At 36.2% G+C, this 21,011-nt stretch overlaps 1 protein-coding gene and 1 pseudogene across 4 annotated transcripts in view; one reads left to right on the top strand and one right to left on the bottom strand.

The window, feature by feature from the left end:
* Positions 1–21,011, top strand: part of RNF13 (ring finger protein 13) — a 163,250-nt gene that overhangs the window by 67,025 nt on the left and 75,214 nt on the right. For 3 of the 4 annotated variants that reach the window (XM_007086312.3, XM_007086310.3, XM_042999141.1), the window contains exon 4: positions 688–813. In XM_007086312.3, the coding sequence (XP_007086374.1) occupies positions 688–813 (126 nt within the window). Of the gene's footprint in view, positions 1–687; positions 814–21,011 lie in introns of those variants that run through there. The other variant, XM_042999142.1, reaches the window with a different exon arrangement.
* Positions 3,224–5,902, bottom strand: LOC122242044 (annotated as a pseudogene).

Genomic DNA, 21,011 nt, shown 5'->3' with positions numbered 1-21,011 from the left:
TTTTCTGATGTCAAACCATCCTGTATTTCTGGGAAAGCAACTTGCTGTTTTCTTTTTAAATTAATAGTTATCTTGTGGATACCTTCTCAATTTAGTGTGCATAGATTTACCTCATTCTTTTTAATGGCTGCATTATTTTTCTATTGTATATATGTTTTTAAATGGCTACCTTATTGACGTGCATGATTTCCAGCTTTTACTATTAAACACGGCATAGCATGGAGCATCTTTCTACATACACCTTTATATACTCAGGCTAGTATTTCTATAGAACAAAATTGCCAGAAATGCTGTGCATTTTCATTGCTTGATAACATGAAAGAAGTGTAAAAGTTAATTTTAAAAAAGTATTTACTTGGTTTAGAAATGTCAGTCATCATTGGAAAATACACCAACATGATAACAGTGGTTGTCTTTGGGGTGATGGGCTTATGTGTGATCAAAAAGAGAACTTTAGTAGTAGAAATGGAACTTACTTTAAAAAACTAAATGCTTATGAAATCAAATACTACTTTAGAAGTGCTTGGATTGTGAATATTTGGAGGGTAGGAATTGTCACAGCTCCCAGATAACTCATCTAGCATAATGCAAAATACATGAAACATATTTAAAAGATATTTGTAGAAGTAAGTTGTATTGAATTCTTGAGTTTAACAAAGAAAAAATTTCTTGCCAATTCTTTTACAGGGTTTTTTGATTAATTCAAAACCAGAGAATGCCTGTGAACCCATAGTGCCTCCACCATTAAAAGATAATTCATCTGGCACTTTCATCGTGTTAATTAGAAGACTTGATTGTAATTTTGATGTAAAGGTAATGTTTGCTTTTTTCATTTTTTTGTTACTGTTTTTTTAGTTTATCTACCTTAAATTCTCCCTTGTTTCAGAAAGGCTTTAAGAGAGTTGACACAAGTCATCCAGCTTAAAAAAAGTGAGGACAAAAGCAAAATGAAGGTGAAGTTGGTGAAGGCAAGCAAGAGAGGAGCAGGTTAAGTCTCATTCATCTGCTACAGAATTGACCTTTAAGCTTTTAACATTCAGTACAGAGAGGGAGACAGCGTCGGTTTCACGATTCACAGTTTTAATAAGGTTGTAAACAAAATTGACTAGGATAAAAGTGATTGTTATTGGTTCTAAGAGTTTGCAGGTAGAAGTTGGGAATCTTGAACTGTGGTTTAATAGTGGAATCTTGCTTGATCTAATCTAGGAATGGAAACGTTAACCTTCAGTTTTATGCCTTTACTCTTCCATTATCAATATTACATGTATATTTATATTTATGTTGACATCGGGATTTCTCTTCTGTAACAAGCTGGTTCCGTCACCTGTACGCAGTTTGTCTCCCTGGAGCGGGTTAAGTCAGATAAGTAAAACAAAGTTTGCCATAGGACATCCCTCACTATCGTCAGTGCTGCTCTAAAGGTGTGGTTTTTTAATGCTTTTAATACCGTCTTTACAAATCTGGTTTGGGATGGCCTTGGCAAAAGAGCCACACTGAGGCCTGTATAAAATAAGCCTTGATGTTACTTTTACTGATCTACCTCAGACCTGAGTGTCATGTAGTTTCTTGCGTGTATCTTAGAGAATAGACATGGGATATTACTTCATGAATTTGACATAGCTTGATGTTAGATGATTTATTCAGCGGGAACAGACTCCTGATGTGCCTGAATTTTGTCTCTGCTTCTTGCATTTCATGAAAGAAATGACACCTCTATAGTAAACTTCTTAAAGGAATAAAATAATAACTCCAGAAGGGTTTGGAAATGTAGAGCACATTGGAAATGATAGGTGTTGTTACTATTGTATATCGGTTCCAAACCGAAACTCTTAATTGCCTTTAGATGGGAAATAAATCAGAGTTGAAGTCAAATGATTTCTTGCTCTTCAGAGTTATATCTTTTTTTTAATAGTAGTTTGAATTTAAGCCATTTTAAGATTTGACCCAGAACTAAATCGTAATAATTGCAGATTGTTCCAACAAAAAGGAAATATTATTGTAATATTTCATTAATTTCTTGCCAGTAAATTAAAAGTAAACCAAAATTTGCTGATTCTAAGGTTTATTGCATTATTATGCTATGTAATTTTTGGTTCAGTCCAATCTTTATTAACTAGAAACTATAATACTTTTTTTTTTTTTTTTAAGAACTTTTTTAGTTCGGGATGGGAAGTGGTTCACTGCAAAATTTAGGAAAATACTGTCATTGAATGTTTATTTTTGATGGTACAAACACAACTCAGGGATGCATATGTGGTAGAGTTATTAGTCCTCTTGCCCCTTTAGCGGATCCTCATCATGAGTCTGAATGCTTCTAATGGAGTTTTAGGATTAGCTGGATTTCAGCTCCTCTCTTCCTGGTTCCTGCCTTGAATTTTATTCTGCAACCATACCACCTCCTTGAAGTCTCTTGACTTGTCATACAATGCTAACTACACCTTTGTGCCTATTTATACATACTATTTTCTCTGTTCAAGATCTCTGGCCAAGATGACGTTTAAGTGCTAGCTGAGGATGTTATCTTTTCTGGAAGGCTTACTTTTCTTTGTGCCCTCTCTGGCAGAATGAATCATTCCAGCCCAATGTGCCACTCTTCCACTTTGTAAATAGCTCCCTTACTCTTTATTCACATTACTATTTTTTATTATATATATTTCATTTATATGAGCTTACCGTGTTTAGAGTTCACGTATAGTTACCTAATTTGTATCGGAGTGCATAGTAGATGAGCAATAAAGTTTTGCTAAACTGTGTAGTGTAGTGGTAAGACTTCTGCTTAGGTGTATAATGCATTTTTTAAAAACACATACATGTAAAAATGTTTAAATTGATTCTCATCTTAGAAAAATGTTAAAATTTTTTTCATTATACCTCACCATGTAGACATAGTTTTAATGAATAAGGTCCTAGTTTATTGTACAAGTTTTTTTTTTTTTAACTCTGTTATCTTTTCTTCACAAATAAACAACAGAGTATTTATTATAGCCATTTAAAGCTAATGACTCCTTATTCATGTTGTTCCTAATGGTTTCTGTCTTGTCTTAGTTATGAAAAATATGAGGCCTCGGGGGTGCCCGGGTGACTCAGTCAGTTAAGTGTGTCTGACTTTGGCTCAGGTTGTGATCTCAAGATTCGTGAATCCGAGCCCCACATTGGGCTCTGTGCTCACAGTGTGGAACCAGCTTGGGATTCTCTCTCTCCCTCTCTTTTTCTGTCTCTCTCTCCCTCCCCAAATAAATAAATAAACTTAACAACAACAACAAAAATATGAGACCTCAGTTTACAGGATAGACACATTGATTTTAATTAAAGTCTGGAAACAGACTGCATACATTTGAATACACCCCCCCCCTTTTTTTTTTCTCATTTGAAATAACTTTATTCTGATTTTAAACAAAAACGAATGGGAATGACAGTGACAAATGAGATTTCACCACTGGATACTGTGATGTGACTACAGCAGTCTTTTATTTGAAATTCAGGAAACAACTGCATTCCAAAACAGATAAATATGCAGGTTCAAAATATGAAGGTGTTTTTTAAACTGCCACATTCACTCCGAAGCCCATTCATTTCCTTCAGCATCCCAGAGATGAAGCGTATGTTCTGCTCAGCTGTACAATAAAGTGGCAACACCCTGCACCACTGACGTCACAGGGCAGGTGCCTATGAAACCAGACTTCCGATGCTGGGGTCCAGCTGCACTTTCTCATATGTCATCATCCTCACCTGGGAGAGAAGCTTGACAAACTCCAAGTTAGGGTCTCTGATTAGTTTTCTAGAAACCCAGAGGAAGGGCTTTTCAAAGTTGTAGTTACCTTTTGGCAGAAATGTCACAGTGCTGAAGGTTCTTCTTTCAGTGGAAGACAATAGATTTTGCCTTAACTTTCCTGTCCATAATGTCCACTTTGTTGCCACATAGCACAATGGGGATGTTTTCACATACTCATACCAGACCTCTATGCCAGTTAGGCACATTCTTGTAAGTAACCCTTGATGTTACATCAGACATTGTGATGGCACACCGAGGTTGGATGTAATAGCCATCTCTCAGCCTACCAAATTTCTCCTGACTAGCCATATCCCATACCTTGAACTTAATAGGTCCTCTGTTGGTATGGAACGCGAGGGGATGGACCTCAACACCCAAGGTGGCTATGTACTGCTGACATTCGCCCATCAGATGATGTTTCACGAACATCATTTTTCCTTTGCCACCATCGCCAGCCAATTCAAGTTTGGACTGGACTTGGAATTCTTCTTGGGCAGCCATTGTGCTATTACTTCCAGAAGCGTCTCCAGCCCATCTGACCTGGATGCTATTTTTTATTGCTCATTAGTGGTGTGATCTTGGGCAAGCTGTTTTACTTCTGTGTGCCTCAATTCCTTTATCTGTAAAATAGGAATTATAATGTTCCCTACATCCTAGGATTGTTATGAAGATCAAATGAATAATCAATGTGAAATGCTTATCAGTTAGTGCCTTGCACAGAGTAAATAAGCGACAGGAATTAGCTGTTGATGTTTTACACTTTTTACCATTGGTGTAAAACAGAATAAGGATAAAGATGTCAAAGATGCTAACTGTATTAGGCCTCGAAGTTTTTCACAGCTTGCTGTTTGCAAGCTGGAGAACTAGGACAACCAGTGGTATAATTCAGTGTGAGTCCCAAGGCCTCAGAACCAAGGGAGCCAATGGTGTAAAGTCCTGGAATCAAAAGGTCCAAGAACCAAGAGCTCTGATGTCTGAGGGCTGGAGAAGGTGGATATCAGGAAGAGAGAGGATTTGCCTTCCCTTTACCTTTTCATCTGTTTGGGCACTCAACAAATTGGATAATGCCCACACACGTTGATAAGAGTGGTGGATCTTTGTTTACTTAGTCTGCTGAATCAAACGCTAATCTCTTTCAGAAACCCCTGCACAGACATACTCCAAAATACTGTTTTACCAGCTCTCTGGCAAGTCTTAGCCCCATCTAGTTGACACATAAAACTAAACATCACACTGACCTTTCAGAAACTAAATTATTAGCTGATAAGTTACACTGTGATGCAGTAACTCAGTGACAGTTGATTGTGAAACTTCTAATATGGTTTATAAAGGACAGTTTAGTCATGCCATATGACTAATGTATAAAATATAAGTTTCATAAGAAATATGTATCACCTGTCAAGGTAGTGTTAGATAGATAAGGATAAAGCCATCACACGTACTGGAAAAATAACTGGAATGTCATCCCAAAGAGCATTTCCTTTCTAAGGGTGGTCATTGGTTGATAGGCTATTAGCTCTATTAGCTATAATCTTCTGATCAAAAATCTTTGCCTGTATTTTCTAGGCTTCCCAATTGATGGTTATATATAGTTTTTTATTACGTATGTTATAGAGCCTAATCACTTAGAATGTATGTTCTAGTACTTTTCTGAATTGAAAATAAATAGCTCTTTGTATAAAATCAGGGTTCATTCATATATATCCACAATTTTGTATGAATACATTGACTTAAGAAAATAGAAAAATAACTCACCTCCTTATTCCTGATGTAGCATTCTGGAACCAAGTACTGGAAGTGCTTAATTCAGCCCCATACAGAATGCTGGAATTGATAGTAGCTACAAGGTTATATTTTTTGTCACGCCACTTATCAGAAACGATACCCAAATTATCACAGACAAATGAGAATGAGCTATATCTTACAAAGGGTTCCTCGGAGGAACCCTTTCTATTGTAGATAGCAGAAGTGAAAGAAGAAGTAAAATTTCATCAAGATCTTTTAGTAATTGTGGTGGTGGTAATCTTGGTAGTGTGGGTACACTAGGGTTTACGTTTTGGAATTCTTTAGATTTTTTTTTGAAGATGAGTATTGTACTATAAGAAACCTAGATTTACTTCTTCCTTAGAAGTCAATGATAAAGTGAATTAAACATTAAAAAAAATTACAATTAAAAAAACAAAACTACAATTAAAAAAAAAAAAGGCAGGTTTTTTTCTATACAAACGATCCCAAGTGCTTTGTGACTCAGAGATAGCCGATAAGAATGCAGAAATGTAGTTAACAATTTTTGGAAGGTAGCAAATTACATTGTTTGCCACATTCTAAATTAAAGAGAGCACTGTTTTAATTTTTTGTCTTCTGTTGAGAGAAGCACATCTGAGCCTTTAAATTTGTCTTGCTCTAAAGAAATGCAGCAAAACCTGTACTCAGAATTAGTATTTGGATATGTGAAATATCCAGAGTGCTAGTAAGAACGGTTGATTACCCGCCAGCTGCTTATTCTGAAAACAATCACTTTTACTCACACTGACAAAAACTGTATGCTCTGAAAGATACAGCTCTTTAGAGGAAAAGCAAAACAATGTTATTTTGTTTATCTTTGTACAATGCTGTTCTTTACTGTGACAAAATGTAATTGTTTGGAAATGCTAGTTTTTTGGTGAGTATTTGAAGTTAAAAAACATTGATGGCTCTGGTAAATAAATTAAGGTGTTATTAAATCGTTTAATTAGAAAAATGACTTTGTAACGTCCTGAGGCAGAGAGTTCTCAGAAGACTTGAATTGGCATCCCAGTGGAAAATATGACTTAAAAAAAAAAAAAAGAAAATATGACTTTTTTTTTAATTTGTAAAAATATCTGGTTATTTCAAGAACATTAAAATAATCACATAAAACAGAAATTTTCAGAATGACACAAATTTCTGTGTTTATAGCCAAATAAAGATTAGTTATCAGAAGTCTGTTCATTGTCCTGGAGGTCCTAGATATTTTCATCATATGGTGTTAATACTAAGTCAGCAATTTCTTCAAATAGTTATTTTATTTAATTTTTTTTATTATATGAAATTTATTGTCAATTAGTTTCCATACAACACCCAGTGCTCATCCCAAAAGATGCTCCCTTCAATGCCCATCACCTACCCTCTCCTCCCTCCCACCCCTCATCAACCCTCAGTTTGTCCTCAGTTTTTAAGAGTCTCTTATGCTTTGGCTCTCTCCCACTCTAACCTCTTTTTTTTTTTTTCCTACCCCTCCCCCATGGGTTTCTGTTAAGTTTCTCAGGATCCACATAAGAGTGAAACCATATGGTATCTGTCTTTCTCTGTATGGCTTATTTCACTTAGCATCACACTCTCCAGTTCCATCCACATTGCTACAAAGGGCCATATTTCATTCTTTCTCATTTCCACGTAGTATTCCATTGTGTATATAAACCACAATTTCTTTATCCATTCATCAGTTGATGGGCATTTAGGCTCTTTCATAATTTGGCTATTGTTGAGAGTGCTGCTATAAACATTGGGGTACAAGTGCCCCTATGCATCAGTACTCCTGTATCCCTTGGGTAAATTCCTAGCAGTGCTATTGCTGGGTCATAGGGTAGGTCTATCAAATAGTTATTTTAATTGAACTCTAGACAAGCTTGGTAAACAGATATGGTGCAATGCATGTACTTCTGAATTTTATTACCATTTTATGCTCTAATGATTATTTTTGAACAATGTAGCTACAAAGCCATATAGGCCAGTTTTCATGAAACTGAAAGAACTTTGTTACTCCCTCTATGTTTTGTTTTTTTGTTTTTTTTTCCTGACATGGATCAAGTTGCGTTAGGGTTGTAGATGATAAGGAATACGTTGGTACTCATCTTCTGTTGGAATGTGACTTGTATAAAACTTAGGTGTCATGCAAACCCCCTTCACCTGACTCCTGCCTATCTCTCAAGTCACATCTGTACTTTGCCTGCTCTATTACCTTACTCTTCAATAGTTCACAAGTCCGTATATGTGTTGAGCAGTCTCTCCCTTTCTGTCTGGTTTTGACCGTGTCCTTGTCTCTGCTTGTCTGTCTGGACAGCCTGACTTTATTTTAGCTCTAAGATATGAAGTAATCTGAAACCTTTCCCAATTTTCTCTAAGGTTGAATAGATCACTTCTTCTTCAATATATTACTTAATCCCATTTAATCACTGTTTCTTTTATAGATTTAATCTTTGTGAGGGAAAAGATAATGTTTTAGGTTCTGTAGTTTTAGTGTCTAATACATTGCATGGCACTTGGTGGATGCTCAGTAAGTATTTGCTGAATGAACTAATTTAGAACACTTTAAGGGCTTATACTTTAAATGGATTAAAGAATAAACAGTATTATTGGAACCTTCTATTGGGTCCATGTTCACTTCACTTAATGTTCTTGGAAGTATTTCTAAATCTAGATACTCATTTATCCCATAAACATTTTTCTCGAGATCCCCATGTTTTCTGAAAAATTAAAAAAAAAATTACCACTAACATTTTTAGGTTACTTGGATGATCTTATAATAACAGACATACCATTTTTTGGATGAAATTTTGTTATAAAATAATCCCCTAGTCTTCCTTTCTAGGTTTACCTTTCGTTACCTTTTTCAGGACTCCAGGCTGATATATTACATGGGATTCCCACAATTTCACTTAAAAGAAAAAAAATATTTTAACGTTTATTCATTTCTGAGAGACAGAGACAGAGCGCAGGTGAGGGAGGGGCAGTGAGAGAGGGAGACAGAATCAGAAGCAGGCTCCAGGCTCCGAGCTGTCAGCACAGAGCCTGACACGGGGCTCCAACTCACAAACCGGCAGATCATGTCCTGAGCCAAAGTCGGATGCTTAACCGGCTGAGCCACCCAGGCATCCCCACAATTTCACTTTTATTTCTGTAGTACCAAGCAAGTAGATATGACCTTGAGTGGAAATTAAACAAAATTATCTCAATGTTGCTTCATATTATTATTTAATTTTTTCCTACTCTTTTCTATTTTCCTACAAAGTCACTTATAGCATTTGTTATTAATGTACTTCAGAATCATGTTTAACATACTCTACAAAAGGAATGTTTTCAAGGATATTTGGGGTATGGAAACATTTTTACCTATATATGGTTCAAACAGCTTTGTGTGTTCATTAAATTATTCATTTGTTTCCTCTACCCTTTAATTGATAAAAAATATCTGCATTTTAATAGTTTCCTTTATATACATTTATATTTCCTTTATAACATTTACACAATATTAAAACAATAAAATATTCTTCTTTTACCAGGGAAGTAATATTCAGTGAAAGAAAACTGAAAAATAGCAAATTATATTTACTTTACCCTAACCTAATGAAACATGTAATGCCCATTACTTTATTTACAAATCTCTTCCCCACACATTCTTTTGCTTCAAAGTCAAGATAATCAGATTATTCAGACACACAAGTCTGTCTAGATAGGGAGGAAAGCTGGTATCTAGAGGAAGAGAGCAAGATGGATTATATCCATGAACTCTTAATGAGAGTGAAACATCATCAGAGCCCTAGTACCGCCTTCTGTGGAGTAGCTTTTCCCAACATGACGGTGTAGTGATCCTAAAATAACGTGTGGGAAAAAATGGGGTTGGAATGGGATTTGATCTTGGCGGGATTGCTTGCTACGGTTCTGGATCTTATTTCAACTGTTGATCGTTCCCTGTTGTAACATCTCTAGGCATTTTTATTCTATAGGTAGAATTAAGTTTTTACATTCTCATCTGGAGCCACTTGCGCTGCTCCATTCTCATCTGCACTGCTTTGATCATTTGAGAAGGAGATTCTGCTTCTTAATTTCTTCTTACTTCTTTAGATGAAAAAGGAAGGTCATGGTCGAGTTTTGAGAACTATCTCTATTCTCTATGTCTCCCATTAATTTCTTTACCTCATCTCTTTTCCTTTTAGAGAAAAGAATTTTTTCTCCTGTGTTAGACATCTAAGTTGAGAGAAAGAGTAGTTTGTACCAGGCTGATGGTTGAGTTATTGTTGCTTTGTGTTGGCAATTCTAAAAGAAAAGAAAACGAGTTTTCCAGAGAATTTTTTCAGTTGGCACTTGGAAGCAGAGTTAGACTACATTTTCTGCATTTTCTACATTTTCCTTAGAGGAAAATGGAGGTTGGATCATAAAGTGAAGCTCGAATTGTTTCAGATTACGCTAGAATTGCCAACACCCTGGGTCTAGCCAGCATGGTCAGAAGAGGCCAGGTTCCAGAACCACCGAGGATGTGTGTTAGAAATTGTTTTCTTTTTTTGTTTTGACTTTTTACCTTCTTGTGTTCTGAAACTAGCATACATAGAAAAAGAATTCATAACGTATGTATGCATACATAGTGTGCTATGATAATGAATATCTGAGTACTCCCTACTCAAGTTTGAGAGAGAAATGTTACTTACTGGTGCTAATTAATCAAACTTCATTAAAGGCTCCATGGTAAATTTTTTGTTTTTTAGGTTTTATTTCATCTCCCGATCATATTAAACTCATATTGATATCTGATCTTCATGAGGGAGCTTCCTGTTTGGAATATTTTTTATAGTAATTTCAAATGTTTTAATAAAGTGATGTTAAGTGTACCACAAAGTGATTGCTTGTTAAAGCTGCTCATTTTCTGTCTTGTATTTGAAAAAGCTTGTGATGAAAACAGTTCTTTGCTAAGGCCAGACCAAACCCCCAAAGTACTGTGTGTTTCTTTTTTCTTTACTGTAGATTCTTTTTTTTTTTTTTCTTCTATATATTATTATTTCTCCCTAGCTTGATTCTAGCCTAAAGAAACCCTGGATACTTTCTCACTTCAGCTTCTTGGGAGGAGAGCCTGTGTTTTATGCAGTTCTGTGTACTGAGCTTTTTGTTACAATACCTGGAACACCAAAATGAGCAAGCAGTAAAGGAGGGCATATACTCAGAGGTCTGCCACTGGGTGGCGCTAAGCACCAAAATGCTCACTGTAAAACTGTTCCCTCAGTTCCATTTCAATTGTAGTACAAGTCTGTCACTACTTGGGAATTCCTAGTTGGCTGATAGCAAGTTCAGAGAGTTGTTTTTTTTATAAAACAAAAAGTTCTTTCAACAAGCTTTATTTACAGTGGTGGGTGGGTTGAATGGGAGCTTCTCGTTAGGATGAGAAATAATTAAGATTTGATTAGAATATGAATCCCAGCAGTATCCAAAAAATATGAATTATGATCAGATTTTTCATTTTAACATGCATTTTAATATGCATATGTAACTAGAGAATAGTTATCCATAAACTTATGGGATACCTCTATTAAATTGCACTTCTACAAACTTATTAGGCAACTTTTAAATGATGTAGTTAATTTTAACTGGTAAAGTTTGTTACAAAGTAACATCTTTAATTTTTAATTTTATTTTTATTATATTTTTAAAATATTCACTTATTTTGAGAGAGAGCACATGCCCATGAGTGGGGTAGAGGCAGAGAGAGAGACTCCCAAGCAGGCTCCACACTGCCACTGCAGAGCCCCATGTGGGGCTCAAACCCATGGACCTCGAGATCACAACTTGAGCTGAAATCAAGAGTTGGACACTCAACCAACTAAGCCACCCAGGCACCCCAGAAGTTTTTTTTTTAATTTTATTTATTTATTTTGAGAGAGTGAGAGAGAGCAGGGGAGGGGCAGAGAGAGAGGGAAGGAGAGAGGATCCCAAGTAGGCTTCCACTGACAGTGCAGAGCCCAGTGCAGGGCTCGATCTCACCGATTGTGAGATCATGACCTGAGCCCAAATCAAGAGTTGGATGCTTAACTGACTGAGCCACCCAGGCACCTCCCTAGAAGTTTTTTTTTGAAAAAACATCTTTAAATTAGTAGCAACATTAGAAATAGCTGCACATAATGGTTTATTTTGGGTTTTCTTAATGTCTCTAAGAAAAAAAGGATTCTTTTTAGTTTTAATTTATTGTACTAATCATTTCCCAGATACAATATTAAAACTTCATTGGAAGCAGTACAATTTAGAGACCTATGAGCTAATGACTTTCATTTGGTGATGGTGTGTTGCAGAATAATATTGTAATGAAAAGCACACATTTCTTTTCTGTTGCAGATATTGTACAGAACATGAAGAACTCATTATAATAAGTAGGTTTCAAACTTTTTTTTTGAGAGAGGGAGTACATGCATATGAAGGGAGTTGGGGAGGGGCAGAGGGAGAGGGTGAGAGAATCTTAAGCATGTATCACACTCAGCACAGAGCCCCTATGCAGGTGGGGCCTGGATCTCAGGACCATGAGATCATGACCTGAGCTGAAATCAGGAGTCTTATCATTTAACCAACTGGGCCACCCAGGCACCCCAGTTTCAAACTTTTTTGACTGTAAGAAATTACAGCCAAATCCACAATAAGAAATTTATTTTTGCTTATGCCCTGATATGTAAACAACACATATTCTATAGTAAAGTTTGATGAAATAGTATTCACCTATACTGCCTATAATACTCTGGTATATGAAATTTCTTTTTATTAAAAAAAAAAGTTCACCTAAGTCTGCTAAATTATTTTACTACCCACAATTTTTACTCCCCTCAATATTGAAAAATTGCTTTTGCATGTACCAAAACAAAGATTGACTTTAAAATGCTGCCAGTGGGGCTAAAATTAACAACTCAGGAAGCAACAGATGTTGGCAAGGATGTGGACAAAGAGGAACCCTCTTGTACTGTTGGTGGGAATGCAAACTGGTACAGCCACTCTGGAAAACAGTGTGGAGGTTCCTCAAAATTAAAAATAGAATTACCCAGGGGCGCCTGGGTGGCGCAGTCGGTTAAGCGTCCGACTTCAGCCAGGTCACAATCTCGCGGTCTGTGAGTTCGAGCCCCGCGTCAGGCTCTGGGCTGATGGCTCGGAGCCTGGAGCCTGTTTCCGATTCTGTGTCTCCCTCTCTCTCTGCCCCTCCCCCGTTCATGCTCTGTCTCTCTCTGTCCCAAAAATAAGTAAAAAACGTTGAAAAAAAAAATTAAAAAAAAAAATAAATAAAAATAAAAATAAAAATAGAATTACCCTAGGGGTGCCTGGGTGGCTGTCGGTTAAGTGTCCAATTTCAGCTCAGGTCATGATCTCACGGTTCATGGGTTCAAGCCCCACATCAGGCTCTGTGCTGACAGCTCAGAGTCTGGAGCCTGCTTCGGATTCTGTGTTTCCCTCTCTTTCTGTCCCTTCCCCGCTCGCACTGCCTGCCTGCCTCTCTCTCTCTCTCTCTCTCTCTCTCTCTCTCTCTCTCCTTCTCCCTCTCTCTCTCTCTCTCAAAAATAAATAAACATTTAAGAAAAAAAATAGAATTACCCTACGACCCAACAATAGCACTGTTAGGAATTTATCCAGAGGTTACAGGAGTGCTGATTCATAGGGGCACAGGTACCCCAATGTTTATAGCAGTGCTAATAACAGCCAAATTATGGAAAGAGACCAAATGTCCATCGAATGATGAATGGATAAAGAAGATGTGGTGTGTACACACACACACACGCTGGAATACTATTAAGCAATGAAAAAAGAATGAAAGCCTACCATTTGCAGCAACATGGATAGAACTTGAGGGTATTACGCTAAGTGAAATAAGTCAGTCAGAGAAAGACTGATACATGTTTTCACTCACATATGGAATTTGAGAAACTTAACAGAAGACCATGGGGGAAGGGAAGGAGAAAAAAATAGTTACAGAGAGGGAGGCAAAAACATAAGAGACTCTTAAATACAGAAAACAACCGGAAGGTTGATGGGGAGTGGAAGGCAAGGGAAAATGGGAGATGGGCATTGAGGAGGGCGCTTATTGGGATCAGCACTGGGTGTTGTATGTAAGTGATGAATTACCGGAATCTACTCCTGAATCAAAGAGCCCACTGTATACACTGTAGTTAGCTAACTTGACAATAAATTATGTTAAAGAGGCACCGGCGTGGCTCAGTCAGTTAAGTGTCCGACTTCAGCTCAGGTCATGATCTCACAGTTCAAGGGGTTCAAGCCCCGCGTTGGGCTCTGTGCTATCAGCAGAGCCTGGAGCCTGCTTCAGTTTCTGTGTCTCCCTCTCTCTCTGCGCCTCCCCTGTTCATGCTCTGTGTCTCTCTGTCTCTCAAAAATAGGTAAATGTTAAAAAAAAAAATTAAAAAATAAAGTAAATTATGTTAAAAAATTTAAAAAAACATTAAAAATTTTGTTTAAAATAAAATGCTGCTACTGGAATGTAACATAAAATCTTTAATTTTTAAAGTTCCCAAGGATTCTAGCTTCTGTTTTCTGCTATTCTTGAAACAAGTATGGCTTTGCATGCGGACACAGATTTTACCAGCCCTACCAAAAATATTTTCTAACGAAACAAATAAATTCAACTTATCTCCAAGCCTAAACATTTACCATTTGTCAAAAGGTCAACACTCTTAAAATATAACCTGAAATAAGAGAGGAAGCATGTCTTTGCATCACCATAATAAATGTCACAACGTTTCAGCATTAAAACCACATGCTTTTCTTGACAATTTTTCTTGGAACTTGTATGTACTTGATTTTTTTTTTTTTTTTAAAGAATTGAATACTTATCAGGGTTACCTTTTTGTTTCTGTACCACCGAAAAGAATTAAGGGTGGGGAAAGGCTGGAATGACTACTAGTAGCCTACTACTAATGACTAGAGAGAGAGAGGAAGTGACATATGACACTTAACATTAAGGAGAAAAACCAGCTGGGGTTTGAGAAAGCATATTTCATAATGATCCCCAGGTCACTGGAAAAGGTCAAATCATATCGGGTACCTTTTACTGAGAAAGTTGGGAAAATGCAAAATATTTTAGGAACATTTTTATCCATGATGACTGAAGTAAAATTTTTGGCATATATTTCCAGGGGAACTAAGTTTAAGCACAGAGATAAGGAACTTTTATTTTTGTGGCGTATGTCTTGCTGGGTAGGGCTGGATAGACCTTTACCTTGGTTGTGATTTAGTTTGATTAAACAAATGTTTATGTGAGAGGGCTTCTTCTAGGCTTGAAATATATACAAATAAGGTAGTTCCTTTCCTTAAGGAACATACAATCTTACATTCAAAATACCCTAAATGTCAGTTTATTTTATCAGATCTCTGTTTTTCTAGATGATACCAGGTTTAGTTTTCTGATAATTAAAGTTTTTACCAAGAAGTTCTTTATCAGGATGGGGAAGTTCTTCTATGTCAATTTTTTAAAAATTCAGTGGTATCATTTATATGAACAATATCATGAAAAGATGAGATCATTACTTTTTCAAGGCCTGCCCCCATGCCGGCACTGAAGTGTTTACAAAAAAATCAGGAGACTTAATTCCAGCTATCATATATTAAGCATAATGGCTACAGTAGGAATTGGTGTTTCATAGATTCTAGCATTATCTCCACATTTCTGATAGGGGAGCTGAACATCGTACCAGCAGTGAAGAAATCCTACCTGAACTAGTGCCCGTGGGGCCTGCTGAATTCTACTCGCTGCAAATCAGGGAACTAGGATTTCACTTCCAGGAAACTTCTATATGTGAGAGCATGAGATAAGGTTAGCTAGCATGTGTGTGGCCAAGAAACTTATTTCTTATTACCAATAACAGAAGCCAAATTTAGCTCCTTTACGTTTGTCTCCATTTATTGTACTTAAAAAGATATGTCCTTTAATTCATATGTCCTAACCTGATCATCCTCCCTGTAGTGAAACTGAATGAAGTGTGGTGATGCTTCCAGTGGAATTTGTGCACACCTGCTCTTTACTTTAAGGTCCACAGCTTTGATAGGCAGTGCACCAATAGCTAGAATTCGTGGTGCAACAACTTATATCCTTCCTAGTGAACCAAAGTCACTAAATTATTGAACTTCGATACCTAGTAGTCATTAAGGACCCCATCTTTGGAGGGTGGCCTCTTTTACCATGCAACTTTGGACTTAACCTGCTCTCCCAAGAGCAGCAGTGGTAAGGACCCCACCTCCAAACTCTCTAGCAAGTACTACCTAGCTGTGGCACTTGCTGAATGAACTTCCGCTGAGTATATGTAATTTTATCATCTCGTAGTCTAAGCTGTATTCAGTAGCCAGATCATCTCCTGGAACTTTATTTAGTAGGCTCTCATGATAGTACTGAGAGCATATGAGTAAATACAAAGGGTCTGACCACCGTTTAAATTCCCTAAACAGTTTAAAACAAACTGATATACTTTGGAACTGGCTGAGGAACAGGTCAGTAGCCTCTACTCTACTTCAGGAGAAAGTAAAAAACAAGTAGAGGAAAAAAATGTCTGAATGAGACTAGTGAAGATTTTTATTCTGCCCTAAGATGGGTTGCAAATCAAAATTTAACGTATGAAATAATAGAGATGAAGGGAGAAGCATAAAATCTCGGAGGCCTCCAAAGATCATCTAATAAAGTCTTTATGAAAAGAAGATAATAGCAACTTTTAATTCTTAGATACTTTCTGCAAATGAGGAGAGCTGAGGAAATAAATTGTTAGCCTTGAAACAAAGCAGGAACTCTTACTATAGCCAAGGTGGTGAGGTGGAGACACATGTTCTTGTTAGTCATTGATGGATGTCCATCTGCACTCTCTTTGTCTAGTAGTATTATCTTGAACTCCCTGAGTACCTATCAAAGGCCTAATTGAGATAAGAGCTTTTTATGGAATTTGTCATTTTTGCAGTCTTAACTGAATGGTCTAAAATCCACCCCTGCATCAGGGCAGATCTTTAGAAAGCTGAGGACACGGACCAAATAAAATTGGTTCCCCCCCAAATTGTTTGACTCAGATGAACTTGGCACGATACCATCATCTTTTATTAAGAAATAACATAAGAAGCAGCCCTACTTTACTGTGTTTATCCTAATGTAGCCAACACTTTAAAAGTGATTTGTCCTACTAGAAGGGTCCGAAGATAGAGATATTTACAACTTATTTTTATCTTGCTTTAGTATGTATGTTTGCACTAGAATTCTTTCACTTGCTCTCATCACTAGAGTAATCATCAAAATGAATCCTAAACAGTTAATCAAGTAGCAGATGCCTTCAGGAAAGCCAGACCCTATCATTCACTCATTCATTCATTCATTCATTCATGCATTCATCAGTTTTTTTCTGAGCACTTTTCACATGTGTATTTGCCACCAGTGTGCCTTCTTGGTAGAGAGTCTCTTTAGTCTTTTGCTGTCATTACTAGAATAATCATCAAAATGAATTCTAAAAAGTTAATCAAGTTTTTTGTTTTTATCAGATATGCATAGTACAAACATTTCCTTCTAGCCTATGGCTTGTTTTTTTCCTGACATGCCTTTTGAAGAGAAGCAATTCTTAATATTGATGAAACCTAATTATCTTTTTGTGAATGTACTTTTGGTGTTATATATATAAAAAAAAATTGCCTTCCTAAGGTCACAAAGGTTTCCCCTTATATTGTCTTCTAGGAATTTTGTAGTTTTAATGTTTTAAATTTAGGTCTAAGTGGTTCATTTTTAGTTGTCATTTGAATTTGGTACAAGGGATACGTCAAAATTATTTTTTATTTCATTTTTTTGCGTATGGATATTTAATTGTTCCAGCACCATTTGTTGAAGATTATCCTTTTTCTTCCATTTTCTTTAATTGAAGTGTAGTTAACACATAATGTTACATTAGTTTCAGGTGTACAACATGGTGATTTAACAACTCTATGTGTTACACTATACTCACCACAAGCATAGCTACCGTCTGTCACCATACAACGGTATTACAGTACCATCGACTGTATTCCCTATGCTCTACTTTTCATCCCTGTGACTTTTTTTTTTCCGTAACTGGAAGCTGGTACCTGCCACTCCCCTTCACCCCTTTTTGCCCTCATCCTCTTCCCCTCTGGCAACCCCAGTTTCCTGTCTGTACTTGCGCCGTTTCTGCTTTGTTTTGGTTTTTAGATTTCACACATAAATGAAATCTTTTGGTATTTGCCTTTGTCTGACTTATTTCCCTTAGCATAATACCTCTAGGTCCATCCATATTGTCCCGCAGATGGCAAGATCTCATTCTTTTTTATGACTGAGTAATCCTACATTGTGTGTGTGTGTGTGTGTGTGTGCGTGTGTGTGTGTGCACGCGCGCACATCCACCACATTTTCTTTATCCATTCTTCTATCAGTGGACGCTTAAGTTGCTTCTGTGTCTTGGGTATTGTAAATAATGCAGCAGTAAACATGGGGGTGCATATATCTTTTTGAATTAGTGTTTTTGTTTTGTTTAGGTAAATACCAGTAGTAGAATTACTGGGTTATGGGGTATTTCTATTTTTAATTTTTGAGGAACCTCTATACTGCTTTCCACAGTGGCTGCACTAATTTATATTCCCACCAGCGGTAACCTGAGGTTCCTTTTTCTCCACATCCTCATCAACAGATATTTTGGTGTTGAGTTGTATACTTTGTATATTTTGGATATTAACCTCTTACCAGATAAATCATTTCCAAATATCTTCTCCCACTCAGTAGGTTGCCTTTTTGTTTTGTTAATGATTTGTTTTACTCTGCAAAAGCTTTTTATTTTGGTGTAGTCCCAGTAGTTTATTTTTGCTTTTTTGTTTCCCTTGTCTGAGGAGACATATCTAGGAAAATGTCACTAAGGCCAATGTCAGAGATGACTGCCTCTGTTTGTTTCTAGGAGTTCTGTGGTTTCAGGTCTCACATTTAGATTTTTAATCCATTTTGAGTTTATTTTTGTGGATGGTATAAGAAGTAGTCCATATTCATTCTTTTGCATGTAGTTGACCATTTTCCCAACACCATTTGTTAAAGAGACCATCTTTTTCCCATTGTATATTCTTGCCTCCTTTGTTGTAGATTAATTGGCCGTCTAAGTGTGGGGTTTATTTCTGGGCTTTCTATTTTTTTTCCATTGATCTATGTGTCTATTTTTGTGCCAGTACCATACTGTTTTGATATTTATTGAGGGTTTTTATCATGAAAGTGTGTTGATTTTGTCAAATGCACAGTGTTAGCTGCATTGCATAAGTTTTGATATGTTTTGTTTTCATCATCTCAAAGTATTTTACAATTTCCCTGGTGATTTCTTTTTTGACTCATGGGTTATTCAGTCTGTGTTGTCTAATTTTGACATATCTGTGAATTTCTCAAATTTCCGTCTAATATTGATTTCTAACTTCATTGTGTTTGGAGAACTTTGTATGATTTTAGTACTTTTAAAGTTATTGAAGATTATTTAATGGCCTAACATCGGGTCTACCCTGGAGAATATGCACTTGAGAAGAATGTTTATTGTTGAGTAGAATGTTTTATAGAGGTCTGTAAGGTGTAGCTGGTTTATAGTTTTGTTCAAGTCTTCCATTTCTTTGTTATCTTCTGACTAGTTCTTCTATCCATTAGAAGATAGTGTGTTTCTCCCTTCACTTTTCTCTGTTTCTGCTTCGTATATTTTGGAACTCTGTATTTAAGTGTATATACTTTTATAGTGCCTGTATCTTCCTGATGGAAAACATTATAAAATGTCTTTGTCTTAATAAGAATTTTTATCTTTAAGTTTTGTACTGTTTGCAAGATACATCTTTTTTTTTCCTTTCATTTTCAACCTATATGTGTCCTTGAATTGTTTAAAGTTTGATTCTCTTATAGAAAGCACATAGATGGAACATGTTTTTTAATCCATTCTGTCATTCTCTGGTGTTTTATTGGAATATTCAGTCTGTTTACCTTTAATGTAACTACTTATAAAATAGGCTTTACCTCTGCCACATAATTTGTTTTCTCTCACTCATGTCTTTTTTATTTTTTCAATACCTGCCTTCTTTTGTGTTAAATGGGATTTTCTAGCATGCCTTATTAAGTTCCTTATTGTTTCTTCTATATATGTTTAAATTATTTTCATAGTGATTGTCCTGGTATTGCAGTTAACATTTTAAATTAAAACAATGTAGTTCAGATTAATACTAAGTCAGTTTAAATAGTATATAAAAATTTTGGTCCAATATACCTTTATTCCCTACCTCCTCTATCATGCTATTGTACTATTATTGTCATATAAATTGTATCTTTATATAAGTCCATTAAGACATTATTTTTTTAGCAGCTGTCTTCTAAAACAAATAGGAGAAGAAAAGAGTTACAAATAAAAATGTCTTTACACTGCTTTCATATTACCTACATAGTTACATTTACTGATGCTGTTTATTTTGTGTAGATTCAAATTATTTTTTTAATTAAAAAAATTTTTTTTTAATATTTATTTATTTTTGAGAGAGAGAGAGAGAGAGCATGCGAGCAGGGGAGGGACAGAGAGAGAGGGAGACACAGAATCCAAAGCAGGCTCTAGGCTCTGAGCTGTCAGCACAGAGCCTGATGCGGGGCTCAAACTCACAAGCTGTGAGATCATGACCTGAGCCAAAGTCAGATGCTTAACCGACTGAGCCACCCAGGTGCCCCTGTAGATTCAAATTATTGACTACTCTTCATTCATCTCAGCCTGAAGGAGTTTTAAAAATATTTCTTGTAGGTCTACTGACACAAATTCTCTCAGTTTTTGTTGATCTGGAAATATCTTAATTTCATCTTTATTTTTGAAGGAAGAGTTTAAGCTGGATATAGAATTCTAAACTCAGTTGTTTCCTCTTGTAGCCTTTTATTAATTCATCAGGTTGATTATATCAATTTGCAAATTAAGAGCACCTTCCTTTGTGATCTTTGTAATCACTTGTCTTCTCTCTTCCCCACCCCCACTGCCCTGTGCCCTCCACCTTCCTTATTTCATTGGCCAGACTTTCAGTACAATGCTGAATAGATGTGGTGTGAGTGAATATCTTTCCCTTGTTGCTGTTACTCAGAAGACATTTAGTGTTTCACCAGAAAATATGATGTTAATTATGTTTTTTGTAGACAACACTATTAATGTAGAAATGTTTTAAAGTATCTATTTAAAATGTGAACTCAAGTTCATTCTTGGGCAGGAAAGTAGATTGAGAGCCAAAGGAAAATAAAAGATGCTTTAAAGTCACTGAAGGTATCATATGATTAAATGGGAGTTCAAGAAAATTTAGGCGTTCTCTTCCTAGTAGTCAAGCACTTACAATGCATCTCGAGATAGATATATTTTTTATATTTATACCGAAGCCAGGGGAGTAGAGTTTTCCCTATATTTATTGCATATTTTAAAATTTCTATTATCACTTTGCTTGTTTTAGTAAATAAAATTGTAACATC

Source organism: Panthera tigris, chromosome C2 (assembly GCF_018350195.1).
Source record: "Panthera tigris isolate Pti1 chromosome C2, P.tigris_Pti1_mat1.1, whole genome shotgun sequence".
In the NCBI taxonomy this organism is placed as follows: Eukaryota; Metazoa; Chordata; class Mammalia; order Carnivora; family Felidae; genus Panthera; species Panthera tigris.
The sequence above is the reverse complement of the archived record's forward strand: the minus strand, read 5'-3'. Positions and strand labels throughout refer to the sequence as shown.